We start from the raw sequence: 14,359 nt of genomic DNA on the forward strand, positions 1-14,359 counted from the left end.
CTTTGGGTGAGTCATTTATGAATTCCTTTGATTTTGAGGGAGAGAGAGCAGTTATGCAGATTTTTACCTGTTTGAGGAGTGTCAGTGCCCCTAACCTTCAAGTTGTTCAAGGGTCAACAGTATATGTGAAACCCACCTAGGACCACGCTTCAGAATGTTGGGCTGCCTAATTGCTTTACAGACAGAAGCAGTTCAGAGTGAGTCAACATCCTCCTACTTGCTCTGTAGGAAAATGAATAGTTAAGCTCTAATGTCCATGTTCCTTCTTGACTGTACTTTGATGTTTCTGACTTCTTGCTTTTGGGGGGGGCGGTGACAGCTATCGGAAGATTTCTGGGGACACCTGCAGTGGAGGAGATGTTGAAATGCGCCTGGAAGGAGAGCTGGTGCCGTGCCCCTTGGCAGGTAAGAGACGTGCTTTTTTCCCTTTGTCTCGTCGAGACATTGTTGAAATGTTACTGTGATCTCACCCGGCTCTTCCAACTTCATGGAGAGAAAGAAGGGAGATTACAGGCCTCACAGAACTCCTGTCTGCCCCAAAGTGTGGTCTCTAAATGACATTTATTTATGGCCTTATGCTTTTATAGGAATGGAAGATGTTGGAGGGAAATCCCGTTTGTTCGTTGAAAGATGTTTATTTGGCATCTCTTGTGTGTTAGGCGAGGGGGTACTGAGTGACACCCATAGGTCTTCTGCATGCTTCAGATCATGCTATGATCCATTTGTCATAGAATCAGATTCATGGCTTTCTGGGAGGTAGCTAAGTGGTCTGTCTTCATTTTTGTAGTGATAATTATGACTGATATTTTAATGGAATTTTACACATTTTAGTTCACTTTTCCATGTGTTATCAATTTAATCTCTATAACTACCCAATGAAGCAGATATTATTATTAGGTCCATTCTTTTTAATATGAAGAAGCATGTTTAGAGGAGAGAGTCAAACAGTTTATTTAAGGTCTCATATCTGGTCAGTGACAGAGCTAAAGTTCAGACTCTTAAGCCCCATGCTTTCCCTTGACCATCTCTTAAGCATCATGCCCATTCTTTGAGCATGCATCCTTATGCAGGCTCATTAGGAGAAACCTGGGAGCAAGTGAATATGCTGTCAAGATCTAGCATGTCCCAAATATTTCAAGCTGATACGGTGGTGATGGTTCATGTTGAGGCATTTGTAGTATACTGGGAAGATCCCCTGGAGGAGGGCTTGGCAGTCCACTCCAATATTCTTGCCCGGAGAATCCCATGGACAGAGGAACCTGGTGGGCTACAGTTCACAGGGTCGGACACGACTGATGCGACTTAGCACGCACGCACGCACGCACATAGACGTGAAATTATGATACCTTAATGAAGAGCTGATCTCTTGGCACCTTTTCTTTCTTTGCTCTGTTTCTAGTCTTATTCATGTAGGGCTTCTCTTCCCTCTGAGCCCTCCCTCCTGCTCCTGCCTTTTGGGAAAGGTTAGGATTAGGGCAGACTCCCTCAGCAGAGGTGGCATCCAGTGGAACAGCCGTCAGCACCACATGAATCATGAGAGAACCACCTCGTCCTTCGTGGGAGGGGAAGAACAGCGCTCTTGCTTGCTCACTGTTTGCCAGCTCACCCTGGTGTTTTTCATGCTAAGCTCATTAGTCCCTTAATTTAATCTTCCATCGTTACCCAAGTAATTAACATCCCTCACCGTGGAGACTTTAAAAGAACACGGCTTCAGCAGATTACCACAAACAAGCAGATAATACTCATATAGTCCCCTCACGAGAGCTGTTATTGATGAGGGCCTGGGTGAGCAGGGTTTGAGTGATTGCTCATAAGGGGCTGGAGCATGTACTTTGGTGATAAATATTTCTGAAGATGTCAACGAGGGACAAAACAGTTTGTTTAGAGCTGTCTGAAATGGTCGGAAAGCTGTTTTCTCTTCTGATAGGAGAGGATAGAATAGGGAATAAGTGGAAAAAATCTCCTTTGTGGTGTAGTGTATATGCATGCTAAGTCACTTAAGTGACCCCATGGACCATAGCCTGCTAGGCTCCTCTGTCCATGGAATTCTCCAGGCAAGAATACTGGAGTGGATTGCCATGCCCTTCTCCAAGGGATCTTCCTGACCTGACCTAGAAATCAAACCTGCGCCTCTTATGTCTCCTGCATTGGCCACCTAGGAAACCCTTGTAGGGTAGTGAGTGAAGTGAAGTCACTCAGCCGTCTTGTGTCCAACTCTTTGTGACCCCGTGGACTGTAGCCTACTGTGCTTCTCGGTCCATGGGATTTCCCAGGCAAGAGTACTGGAATGGGTTGCCATTTGCTTCTTCAGAAGATCTTCCCGACCCAGGGTTCAAACCCTGGTCTCCCTCATTCTAGGCAGACGCTTTACTGTCCGAGCTACCAGGGAAGGTGGTAGGGTAGGGTAGGCTACCTTCTAAATATTTTTTTTTTTTTTTGAAAGCATGGAGCAGAGGCAGGAATGTACCAAGAAAGGAAAAGATGTTTCATAGGACTAACATAGAACCATAATATGTTTGCAAAGATGAGATAATCTGGCCATCCGGAAGGATTTTTAAAAGTGAAGAAATTTTTCTTCCTTTGAGATTAGGACAGTGACATACATTTCTAGGCTGGGCTTATAGATGCCTGGGATTGACCAATTCTATTTCTTTTCTAACACATAATATGCTGTCTGTTTCTCTATACCAGATTCTAAGGTGGGTGTTTCTGGACTCAAAAGGCACTGTCGGTTAGAAGAAAAAAATCCCAGAGCAACAGAGTGAGGTTTCTAAATGCTGGGGAGAGGTGGGGCAAAGGGCTTGCTGCTATGAATGCGTCTCCACAGCTCCATGTAGCACTGCTGCAACAAGTCTGTCATTCCAGCATTTTTACAAACTCAGCACTTTTCATCTGACTGCCTGATCTCCTGGGAATTACAGTGGGATGGTTTTCTTGAAAACCAAAGGGAGTGATTCGTTATCATGTGCTGGCTTAGATCCTTTTGAAGTGAGACCAAAGGAAAAGAGGGCAGATTTACCTTTGGTTAAAAAAAAAATTATAGGTAGATTTAAGTTTTTGAGTGCATTATTTATATTGGAGCTTTATAAAGCAGAGGTGGCTAACATATGTTTAAAGAATGGAATGAGAGAGAGAGAGAAAAAAAATAACAACCATCACCATGCAAGCTTGCAGCAGAGGAATCCAGATTTGTCACTTGCAGATGCAATATATTGTCACAATGGACACTTCGGAAATGGATGCGGGTGTGTTGCTAATTTTCATTCTCTTGGGAAACTCCAAATGTTTTCCAGGCCGGTCCCTAAGAGGAAGAGAGAGACCACCAAGAACACCAGCTCTTCCTGTTCTTAGCTGTCTGACATTAAATCAGTTTCTCAAGCACTCTGAGCTTCTGTTTCTCTGTCTTGAGAGATTGGTGCCTATATTGCAAGAGACAGCCTTGGGTGTTAAAGCTTAGACTCTGGATCCAGACCACTGGAGTTTGGTTCTTGGTTCGGCCACTTACCAGTTATGTGACTTTGCATGGGTTACTTAACCCCTGCTCTCAGCTTTCTTATTTGTAGAATTGAGTTAATAGTTCTTCCATTATACAGGTGTTCTCTCTCTCTCTCAAACTCGTTTAGTTATCTTTGACTCTTTGCGACCCCGTGGACTGTAGCCCACTTGGCTCCTCTGTCCATAGAGTCTCCTGGCAAGAATACTGGAATGGATTGCCATTCTGTTCTCCAGGGGAATCTTCCCAACCCAGGGACTGAACCTGGGTCTCCTGCATTGCAGGCAGATTCTTTAATGTCTGAGCCACCAGGGAAGCCCATTATACAGTTGTTACTGGGATCAAACAATTCCTGGTACATAGTATGTATGTTGTGTAAGTATTTAAGTAGAAGTAGAATCTTCATGATGATTGTGTTGTAATACATTCTGTAGGTGGCCAGGAACATATGTATTATTACTTTGAAAATAGAATAGGTTGATATGATTGCTCTGTGTCTTTATAAACGATATTGAATGGGTGAGCAAATAGATTAGAAAACTTAGCCTTAAGTCTTCAGTGACTCAAATTCCCTAGTCCGTGAGATTACTGTGCCACATGATGAGGTCCATCCTGTGATGAGGAATGTGCTGAGTGGTGTGACTATTTTCATATGTGACCAAAACTTTTAGGTTGAGCTCTGAAGCTGGATATTGGAGCATGCCTACTATGGAGGGCAGGGGAGGACACAGATTTGGGGGGGAAAAATAGCAGTAAAAAGGAGAGATTCATGGATGTCTGAGTAACTTGGTCGAGGCAGAAATGTTATTGCTTTTACCCTCCTTCTAAGTCACGATCCCTAAGTTCTCACTTGATCCACGCCTTGTGCCATCCATGGCTCTGAGGCTTACGGGTGAGAAAGAGGTAGGTTAGACGTGTGAGGACCCCTCCAGCACCCCCAGGCCCAACCAGCTCTTGTCTTGTATGTCTGCAGAGGAGAACGAGTTCATCTTGTACGCCATGCGCAAGTCCATTCATCGCTACGACCTGGCCTCGGGGGCCACCGAGCAGTTGCCCCTCAGCGGGCTGCGGTCAGCGGTGGCCCTGGACTTCGACTATGAGCGCAACTGCTTGTACTGGTCCGACCTGGCCTTGGACGTCATCCAGGTGTGTCCTCCCTGGGTCTGCTCGTGGGGGCCCTGCCTTGTGACTGCTGAGTCCTGGTAAACCTGTTTTAGAGTGTTCTGAAGAGATGGGTATTTGAAGTTTTTAAGTTTTATCTCAGAGCCAATGGATGACACTTTTCAGTTTTCTTTCCCTGCCTACCTCTGTCCTTGTAGGGAAAACAAAGGGAGCCCTCAAATCTGCATTCTTGCTTGTAAGTGAGGTCTCCCTTTTCCTGCTGGGAAGATTTTAGGGCTAAGTATGTAGCCCTCTTCGTCCCTCCTATCATAGCCACTGCCTCGTTTGTGTCCGTCTTTTCAAGCCCTGATATAGTAACTCTTGACTTCTCTGTAGTTCACGTAATTATCCACTTCAGCTATTCTGAGCACAGTCAAGAACCAGAAAGTAAGCTGTAAAGATCACTGGGCAGGCCAGATAAATGGCCATACTTGCAGACCCGTGCATTTTAAAGAGACCTGTTTGATCTTTTTTCATTGCCTGTGTAATCCTTTTATAAAAGCAATTCTAACAAGTTTTATCTGGACTTCCAACCCAGTAGAAATTTTACAGGGCCTGGCTATTCGAGGAGGGGACAGGGAGGTGGGGGAGGGGGAGGCCGTGGCTGCTGCCCGTGGCTGTCCAAGCGGTAGCATCTGATGACTTGGAGCCTCTGAGAGAGGAAGGACTATAAAAAGCAGACACAGGATCTTAAAAATAACAGCAATCCGGTTTCATTTATTTTAAAAGCAAGCAGACTCATGCATCTTGGTCATCTCTACCTCATTATTGTGATACAGCGTAGCTCAGTGACCAGTGTTCACGACTATCATGCAGGAAGATATAAACGACTCGGTTCTGTTAAGTTATCCTGCTTCAAACAGGAAGCTGTAATCCATTTAAGAAATGCTTTTAGTGAAAAAAATGGCTTCATGTATCTGGAATACTGGCGAATAGAAAACATCTCCGCCCTTGCCAGTCAAGCCAGTTGAATAAACAGGTTCCCATCGATGGAACCGATTTGGCTAGAGATCATGTGAACATTTCACAGTATTTCTTCTTTTCTGTCTCTTCAGCGCCTCTGTTTGAATGGGAGTTCGGGGCAGGAGGTGATCTTCAATTCTGGCCTGGAGACAGTAGAAGCCTTGGCTTTTGAACCCCTCAGCCAGTTACTTTACTGGGTGGATTCTGGCTTCAAAAAGATTGAGGTATGTGCCTTCCGTGCTGTCTGGGATTAAGCAAGCAGGGAGGTGCTGGGCTGGGAGCCAGATTTGACACAGAGGGGGAAGCCAGTGTGTCCAGCTCCTCTGGAGATTCCCTGAGAATTGCAGAGAAAGGTGGTCCCATGTGCAAACAGGATGCCTGTGTCTGTCAAATAGAGATTTCATTAAGATACCTGAACACTTGTACTGGGGCTAGCAGCAGCATAGCGTAGTAACCGTAATGATAGTGATACCGTAGCATTACTATAAAGCCGTAACATCCACACTCCAGTACTAAATGCTGTTAGTGTAATGAAGATAATTCTGTGACTGCCATCCTCATGTGGTCGTTCTCTGTTGGAACCACTTTGCATGAATTCTCTGATTCACTTCTCAGGTGCCCTGTAAGGTAGGTCCTCTCACCTCCTCACTCCACCTGTCTGCACCTGAGCTCTGCAGGGCTGAGAAGGATAAGAGATCATGGGCTCCTAGGCATGCTCAACTCCTGCATATTCCTACTGGGGCCCTGGGGCACCATCTCAACACCTCTTTATGCTGACCTTTCGGGAGGCATGACTTGCGGGTTATGTGGAAGGCGAAGTAGAAACAGGGAGACCCAGAGAGACAGGACAAATCACACAGCAAAAGCCACAAACTTGAGAGATGGACCTGGGTTCAGTCTTTATCCCTTTTTTTTTTTTTTAATTAAAAAAAAAAGTATTTATTTTTATTTATTCGACTGCACCAGATCTTAGTTGCAGCACTCAGGGTCTTCTTTCATTGCAGCCTGCGGGATCTTTAGTTGAGGCATGTGAACTCTTAGTTACAACATGTGGGATCTAGTTCCCTGACCAAGGATTGAACCCCGGCCCCCGCATTGGGAGTTTGAGATCTTAGCCACTGGACGCCCAGAGGAGTCCCCTAGTCCTTATTCTGGTAGCTGAATGACTCAGGCAAGTATCTGATCCCCTCTCAGCTTCAGTTCCTTCGTCCGTAAGATGAAGACCCCGTTGTTCAGTCAGTCACTTGGCAGGTGCCGCGTCCCAGCACACAGTGTGACGGGTCTGGTTTTAGATCATGGTGATACAGCAGGAGGCAAGACATGCAGGTCCCTGTGCTGAGAGATTAGGTTTTAGGGGAGGAAGCAAAATAACAAAGAAATAGGTCCATCTGTCCTGTTGGTGCCGTGTGCTGCAGTGAACATCACACAGGATATTTGATTGCGTGACAGGGGAGAGGAGGTGTCTTGGAGGTGACATCTGAGCTGAGCTCTGACCGAGCAGGGATCATCGGAGTGTTCCCCTCATGGGACGGTTGAGAGAAAGGGTGGAAGGGTGCATAGCACTGGGCACATTCTGAGCCGTGCGTTGGTGGTCTTGTCATTACTCTTCCTCTCTCTTTTTTTAATCGAATGTGCTCAGCGCTTTGCTAGAAGGATGCAGGTAAAGCTTGAGTGTCTATAGGCTCACAGTATAAACTCAAATACTGGGTGTGAAATGGTGAAAGAAGAGTCAGTGATGAGAACTATGGATGCCCATTGATCAAGGTGGATCAGAAAGGTTAGCAGAGGAGTTGGGCCTGGTGGGGTATTTTGAAGGAAGGATAGGATTTGATTAGAAAGCAGAGGACAGGTCTTGGGGGGATGCATGGCAAGAGCAGACAGGAGTGGGTATATCAGGCTTGGGGATCCCTGAGAGGACCAGTCTCCCTGAAGTTGTAGGGGCTGACGTGAAGGAGAGAGAATGTGGAGAGAAGAGAATGTGGGGACTCTGAATTGGTGAGGTAGTGACATTGAGAGTTTGTTTTATGGATAAAGCAGAGATGTTGGTGGCTTTGGAGCTTGGAGTGGTGGAGGTGGGTGGAGTAAATACACACGCAGCGAGCACGCACTTTGTGCAGGTCATCACACCCCCAGAACTGGGGGTGCAGGTGATACTGGCTCCTCTGTCAGACCCTGTGAGAATTGCTGCCTGCGCCAGAGGAGGGAACAACTCAGTCTGGCTGGAGAGGGGCGCAAGTTTCCCAAATCAGTCTGCAGGGGAATCTGGCCACCATGGAGGACTGTAGGTGGGAACCAAGAAGGAAAGTTTGCAGCGTGGGCCTTATAAGGAGCTCAGACCCCTCTTAGCTTTTCCCCCTCCTTTATTTGTCAGGTGGGGCATCCAGACGGTGACTTCCGCCTCACCATTGTCAATGCCTCTGTGCTTGATCGACCCAGGGCTCTGGTCCTCGTGCCGCAAGATGGGTAAGTGTGGTCCCAGAGAAGATCCGTGTGGGTCCAGGGCTGCCACAGAATCTCCTGGAAATGCAAACTGCTGGGCAAAAACTTGTTTCTGATCGTTCTGGTTGAAGTAATCTAGGACCTGCAAGTCTTGGAACCGGAGCTTGGTCCTCCTGGGCAGCAAACTCCATCTTCTTCCTGTTAGCAAGCATCGCAGTCTTTTTAGGTGCCCAGATGTCTCGCAGCTGTGGGGTGTTTCCCTAGCAGAAAGTAATATTTAAAGTCTCTCTGGACATAGTCAGCCCTGCTTGAATAGTGTAAGGAGGCTTTATCTTGAGTTTCACATGTGATACAAATATTTAAACCATTCCTTCTTTTTCCTGCCCCCAGCCTGTGTTTTCTTACCAGCAGTTTATATGCAAACTGGAAAGTGGGAAAGGCAGAGGTGCTTCTTATTAATTTATTGCTAACTTAAGGAAACATACCTAAAAGGGGAAATTCTGGATTAGGCTTTCTAGCATTTATGATTGAGAGATCAGTTTTTAAAAGAAAACTCTGAAAGTGATATATGCACTTGGTTAGAAATATTAAAAGAAAGAAATTTATGAAATGAAAAATATTTGTTTCTTCTTTTCCCTTTCACATTTTCTAGAGGTAATCATGGTTAATAGTTTCTTGTGTCTCATTCAGAGTTTATTTTTACCCATGTACAGGTGTACACCCTTTAACACACAGATACACATATGTGCACACATGCATCAAGGAGGATCATAGGATATTTACTGTTCTGCATGCATGTTTTAAAAATGTTAATATGGTTGGAAGATCTTTTTAATCTGAACGCATGTAGGTCTTTAGACATTTTACTGTTCTTTTGTATGTACCATAATGTAACACTTTACAGGTTGGTATTTTTTTGTGTATACATATATACACAGACACACTTAAATATATATATTTGTATGCACTCCTACCTGTATATGTATATATTTTGCTAGTGTGAACAATGGGCTTCCCAGGTGACTCAGTGGTAAGGAATCTGCCTGCAATTCAGGAGACCTGTCTCCTGAATCTTCCCTGGGTCAGGAAGATTCCCTGGAGAAGGAAATGGCAACCTACTCCAGTATTCTTGGCTGGGAAGTCCCATGGACAGAGAAGCGTGGTGGGCTACTGTCCATGGGGTTGCAAAGAGTTTGACACAATTTAATGGCTAAACAACAACAAATGTGAACATTGCTGATGATGAACATGTTTGTACACTCTCTTTGCATAACTTGATTCTACCCATAGATAAATTCCAGTAGAAGAATTTCTGGGTTAGGTAGTTAACTGGCTTTAAGTGGTATAATCAGAGATTACAACATCAAGGCTGAACTAACTGGCTGAATGCTCGCCACTTTGGAGGAGTATTTGAGCGTCCGTCTCCCCGTTCTTTCCCCAATGGCTCAGCGGTAAACAATCTGCCTGCAGTGTAGCTGATGCAGGTTCCATACCAGGATTGGGAAGATCCCCTGGAGGAGGGCGTGGCAACCCACTCCAGTATTCTTGCCTGGAGAATCCCACGGACAGAGGAGCCTGGTAGGCTGTGGTCCATTGGGTCTCAAAGAGTCAGACATGACTGAGCGACTGAGCATGCACACTCCCCGTTCTGATGGGATGTGTGTTTTTCCCTGGTTTCGCCCAGGGTGATGTTCTGGACCGACTGGGGGGACCTGAGGCCTGGCATTTACCGGAGCAACATGGATGGTTCAGCTGCCTACCGCCTTGTATCAGAGGATGTGAAGTGGCCCAACGGCATCGCCGTGGACGAGCAGTGGATCTACTGGACGGATGCCTACTTGGACTGCATTGAGCGGATCACTTTCAGCGGCCAGCAGCGTTCTGTCATCCTGGACAACCTCCCGCACCCCTACGCTATTGCTGTCTTTAAGGTGGGACCTCACCTGTTCCCAGCATTGGGCAACCTGTTTATGTAGGCGAGGAGCAGACTGAGGCAAAGAGCCTGCTGTCTGTGGGTTTTTACTGAGATGCTTGTCGAACTTGTAGAAAATCAGCTCGTTTCTGAATTGGAGGCGGTTTCTTTCGGCCCCTAGGGAGGGATTCCAGACCCAGCTGCCAGGGATCCAGGGTGCTTATCATTCTCATTTCAGAAGGTTGAAATTCAAGGTTGCATCCGATGAAAATTCCTGGCTTGCTGTTCAGTGTTGGTAGCCTCCGATTGGCTCTGACTTGTGGTCTGTTGTGAAGATTGCTGTCTTCATTCCCTGTTGTCTTGAGATGAGCCCCACCCTGCCTCCTGGGGGCCTTGTCACTTGTGCTTCAACCTTGCAACATAAAGTAGTTCTTCAGATTTTGAACTCAAGGGTTGAGCTTGTGGTCAAACTAGAACGCTCATTGGATAGTTTCTTTGAGGCGGTTCCTTCAGTGTGGATATTTGGTGAGGTTTGGATAAAAGCACTGATTCCTGCCTTTAACTGGCATCTTGCTCACGCTGATCATTCATCCAGTGAATGTTAGGTGTCCACTCCAAATGGAGTTCTTGTTCTCAATGCGGGTTCTGAGTGAAAGACAGAAGAACTGACTAACGAGTGAAGGTTTTCTTTTTAGAATGAGATATACTGGGATGACTGGTCACAGCTCAGCATCTTCCGAGCTTCCAAGTACAGCGGGTCTGACATGGCCATTCTGGCGAGTCGGCTTACGGGGCCCATGGACTTGAAGATTTTCTACCGCGGCAAGACAACTGGTAAGGCAGCATGCCCTCTTCCATCTCTGTCGCATGGATCTCTCAGAAGGGGCTGGGTGTGGGCAATCCCTGCTGAAGCAGGGTCTGACAGCCTGTGTCTTTGTTGTCACGACAACATGCACATTATTTAATTTCTTCCTAATGACATCTTAATTTATTTTCTAATGATACACTAACAGCTGGAAGACAGTGTGTCTTTGCTTGCCTGGAACGCTGGTGTTTGGTGGGTAATTACACCCTCCTCCTGCCTCTGGCCCCTGACTGCTGGGCGGTGTGGCTCCTCCTGCAGCCCGAGAGGCCCAGCGTGCGCTGCATCCCCATTTGGCACCCGGACAGGGAGCCATGCTGTGCTGGTGCACAGCCAGTTCCTGGTTTCTGATAGGAGTCCGGTCTTCTCTGGTCGCTCAGATGACGGATCACTCACTGAAACCTGCTGCTCTTGCATGGCAGAGTCTAGTTATAGGATGACTTATTTCTTGTCCTCACCATGAAACTCTAAACCCCATGAAGAAGGAGGTTCTTCTTCTTTTTTTTTTTTTTGCTCAGTAATCTTACCAGTGCCCAGTAGTCAGTCGCTGCTCACTTCATAATTGCTAAAAGAAGAAGGAGGGATGGGGCCAGGGAAGCCTTACCAGGGGCTGTAGAGAATGTCTGAGTGTCTGAAAGATGGTAGGGTGAGGCTTCAAGACCTGTTGCTAGGCTCTGCCTGGCTGTCCTGGGCTCTGAGACCATTCTGTAGGACGCCTTCTTCCTTCTTCATTGCCCGTTCCCTTTGTTGATCTTCCAGTCACACTATTAATTATGGAGGAGAGGGATCAGGGCCCCTGCCCGACCCTCCCCCCCCCCCGCCCCAACCCAGAAGAATAGTCCCTTTAAGAAGAACCTTCTTTATCTCAGCAGGACTCAGTAGCATCCTGGGTCTGCTGACAGCCCTTTATTGATAGACTGCTAAGTTTCCTGTTTTGAACTAGAACGTTGATGTTGTCTTGTGGTTTTTGGCTGGCCCCATGCTAAGAGAAAATTGACTCTCAGGGGAAGTAATACGGTTATAGATATCACTGCTGTGCTTTTGGGACTGGAGAGGGGAGCATGAGAACACACTTAGAAAACTATAAAGAATCCTAGAGATGGAAGTCTGTATTATTATTGTGCCTTCGCAGCTGACCTGTGAGGTGGGCAGGGCTGGTATTATGATCGTGGTTTCTCGATTAGGGAATGGAATCTCACATATGAATTAGCTTTCCCAAAGTCCCCTCTCTTATTTAGGAGCTAGGTTTTTTGTTCCAGTTCTGCCGTAAAACGAAGAAGTCACATTCTTTCCTAGAGGAGGTGCCTGCTTTGAAATAGGGAGAAAGAGACAAAAAAAAAAAAATACAAAAGAAATAAATGAGATAGGGAGAGAGGAATCCTGCTTTCCAGCTCTAGTGGTTGAAATCTCAGGGCTTTTGACGGAGGACACCCACCCTGACTGATCTGCCCCGCCGGCAAGCCAAGGGAACAATCAACATTTCTCCAGGTTACCTTCCCATCTGGAAGAGCAGGTCTGTGTTTTGACATGTGCTTGTGAGCACCTGTTGGCTAAGCACACAGCCTCAGATTTTGCAACTCTGTGTTCAGATGGACCGGAGAACCCTGGTTTCCCACCCACAGTCTTGGCTGGTCACTTCATCCCAGCTGCTATGCTGTCGCCCCTGTGACCTGGAGGCTACTCTGGCTAATTTAAATAAGACATAAAGGGGAAATACTGGCCTGTCTCCTGCCCCTGGGGGACCCCTTGCCCACAGATGCAAGGCCAGGGAAGCACGTTTGTCATCTCTCAGGCCTGTATGAGTTAAAGCGTTTGCAGTGGCCTCTGACTGCCAGCACTGTCTGTCTGCAGTGGGTGCCTCTTGACCATGAACTTGTTTGTTCCATCCTGCTTGCTCCGTTGGACTTTGAGAGTGTTGCAAATTTATGACGGTATTGGCAATCCCCAGTGCCAGGCAAGCTTTATTATCTCTGTTGTCTGCTCCTGACACATCCAGGACTTTGTACAAGCCATGTGTAAGGTAATAACAGCAGTGATAAAGGATATACTCTAAGGGATTTTGCTGTGTCATAAGCACCACACTGATTTCCTTAGTGGGCTTGTATAACCTCAGGTTGGAGAAGGAAATGGCAACCCACTCCAGTATTCTTGCCTGGGAAATCCTTTGGACAGAGGAGCCTGGCGGGCTTCAGTCCATGGGGTCACATCAGAGTCGTCATGATTTAACAGTTTCCCCCAAGTCCATGTGTATTATTAATAGTTCCATTTTACAGATGAGAACCCGGAGATCAGGTTCAGTAACTTCTCTCCATCACACATTTAGTTAGTGGTGAGAATTTGAACCATGGCCTAGTTGACTTCCGGAGAAGGCAATGGCACCCCACTCCAGTACACTTGCCCGGAAAATCCCATGGATGGAGGAGCCTGGTAGGCTGCAGTCCATGAGGTCGCTAAGAGTCGGACACGACTGAGTGACTTCACTTTCACTTTTCACTTTCATGCACTGGAGAAGGAAATGGCAACCCACTCCAGTGTTCTTGCCTGGAGAATCCCAGGGACGGGAGAGCCTGCTGGGCTGCCGTCTATGGGGTCGCACAGAGTCGGACACGGCTGAAGTGACAGCAGCAGCAGCAGCTAGTTGACTTCAGAGCTTGAACTTCCAAGAAACCACCAGGCTGTGTTCCACCTCTCACCTGTTGTTGGATTAGCAGTGCCCTGGTGTACGACAGTGATTTAGAAGTCATAGGTTTTAGTGGATTCTTATTTAGGATGATGAGAATTTTTTTCACTTGCAGTGTTTGTCAGTTTAGAATATTTAGTTATAAACAGGTGCTTTTTTTTTGTCTTCACACCTGGTTGTTTGTTACACAGTGTTCCTGGAATTTACTCTTCATAGAGAGTGTTCTTTTCTTTAAACAACTCTCTCAGCAGGGCTACTGGTATATTAAATTGATGCTGCAATGGGTTAAACTGTTTTGGAGTTCTTGGAATGTTCCTTCAGAGCCTGCAGTAAACACATAGTTTTCAATGTCTATCATGAGGGTAACTATTTACCATACAGGGTGGATCTGATTTTGATATTGTCGAGTGTGTGGATGGTTAAGCCAGATAATAGCAGTGTTGGCTCCTCAGAGGGTTCTGGAGGAATTTTCCAAAGAGGAAATCTGTAAATGTCCTGGGTATGTCCAGTGAAGGCTTCTCGGGGCTAAACGTTTGGTCTTCGAAAGGGACATCTTTGGAGATGGAGGCTTTCAGCTGTCCAGTTTTCAAACGACCCACCTGGCCCACACAAGACTGTGGTGTCCTAGGGAAGGGGTCTTTGGCTGTGTTCTGATGGAACTCTGCCTCATCTTCCTTCATGTTCTCCCAGGTTCTCTGTGATCAGTGCCCCCATTTTCTGTACTGTGGCTTTGTGTGTTTATTTAAAAAATAGATATATATTTTGTTTATTTCTTCATTCATTCATTTGGCTGTCCCAGGTCTTAGTTGCAGCTCACAGGGTCTTTAGTTGCAGCATGTGGGATCTAGT

The 14,359-nt window shown here is 46.4% G+C and overlaps 1 protein-coding gene across 1 annotated transcript in view; it reads left to right on the forward strand.

Moving 5' to 3' along the window:
• SORL1 (sortilin related receptor 1) overlaps positions 1-14,359 on the forward strand; it is a 158,052-nt gene that overhangs the window by 81,992 nt on the left and 61,701 nt on the right. The window contains exons 16-21 of the mRNA XM_061146202.1: positions 320-405; positions 4,467-4,639; positions 5,710-5,841; positions 7,989-8,080; positions 9,741-9,987; positions 10,664-10,802. Of these exons, the coding sequence (XP_061002185.1) occupies positions 320-405; positions 4,467-4,639; positions 5,710-5,841; positions 7,989-8,080; positions 9,741-9,987; positions 10,664-10,802 (869 nt within the window). The remainder of the gene's footprint in view (positions 1-319; positions 406-4,466; positions 4,640-5,709; positions 5,842-7,988; positions 8,081-9,740; positions 9,988-10,663; positions 10,803-14,359) is intronic.

The sequence above is a fragment of the Dama dama genome, chromosome 1 (genome assembly GCF_033118175.1).
Source record: "Dama dama isolate Ldn47 chromosome 1, ASM3311817v1, whole genome shotgun sequence".
Lineage (NCBI taxonomy): Eukaryota > Metazoa > Chordata > Mammalia > Artiodactyla > Cervidae > Dama > Dama dama.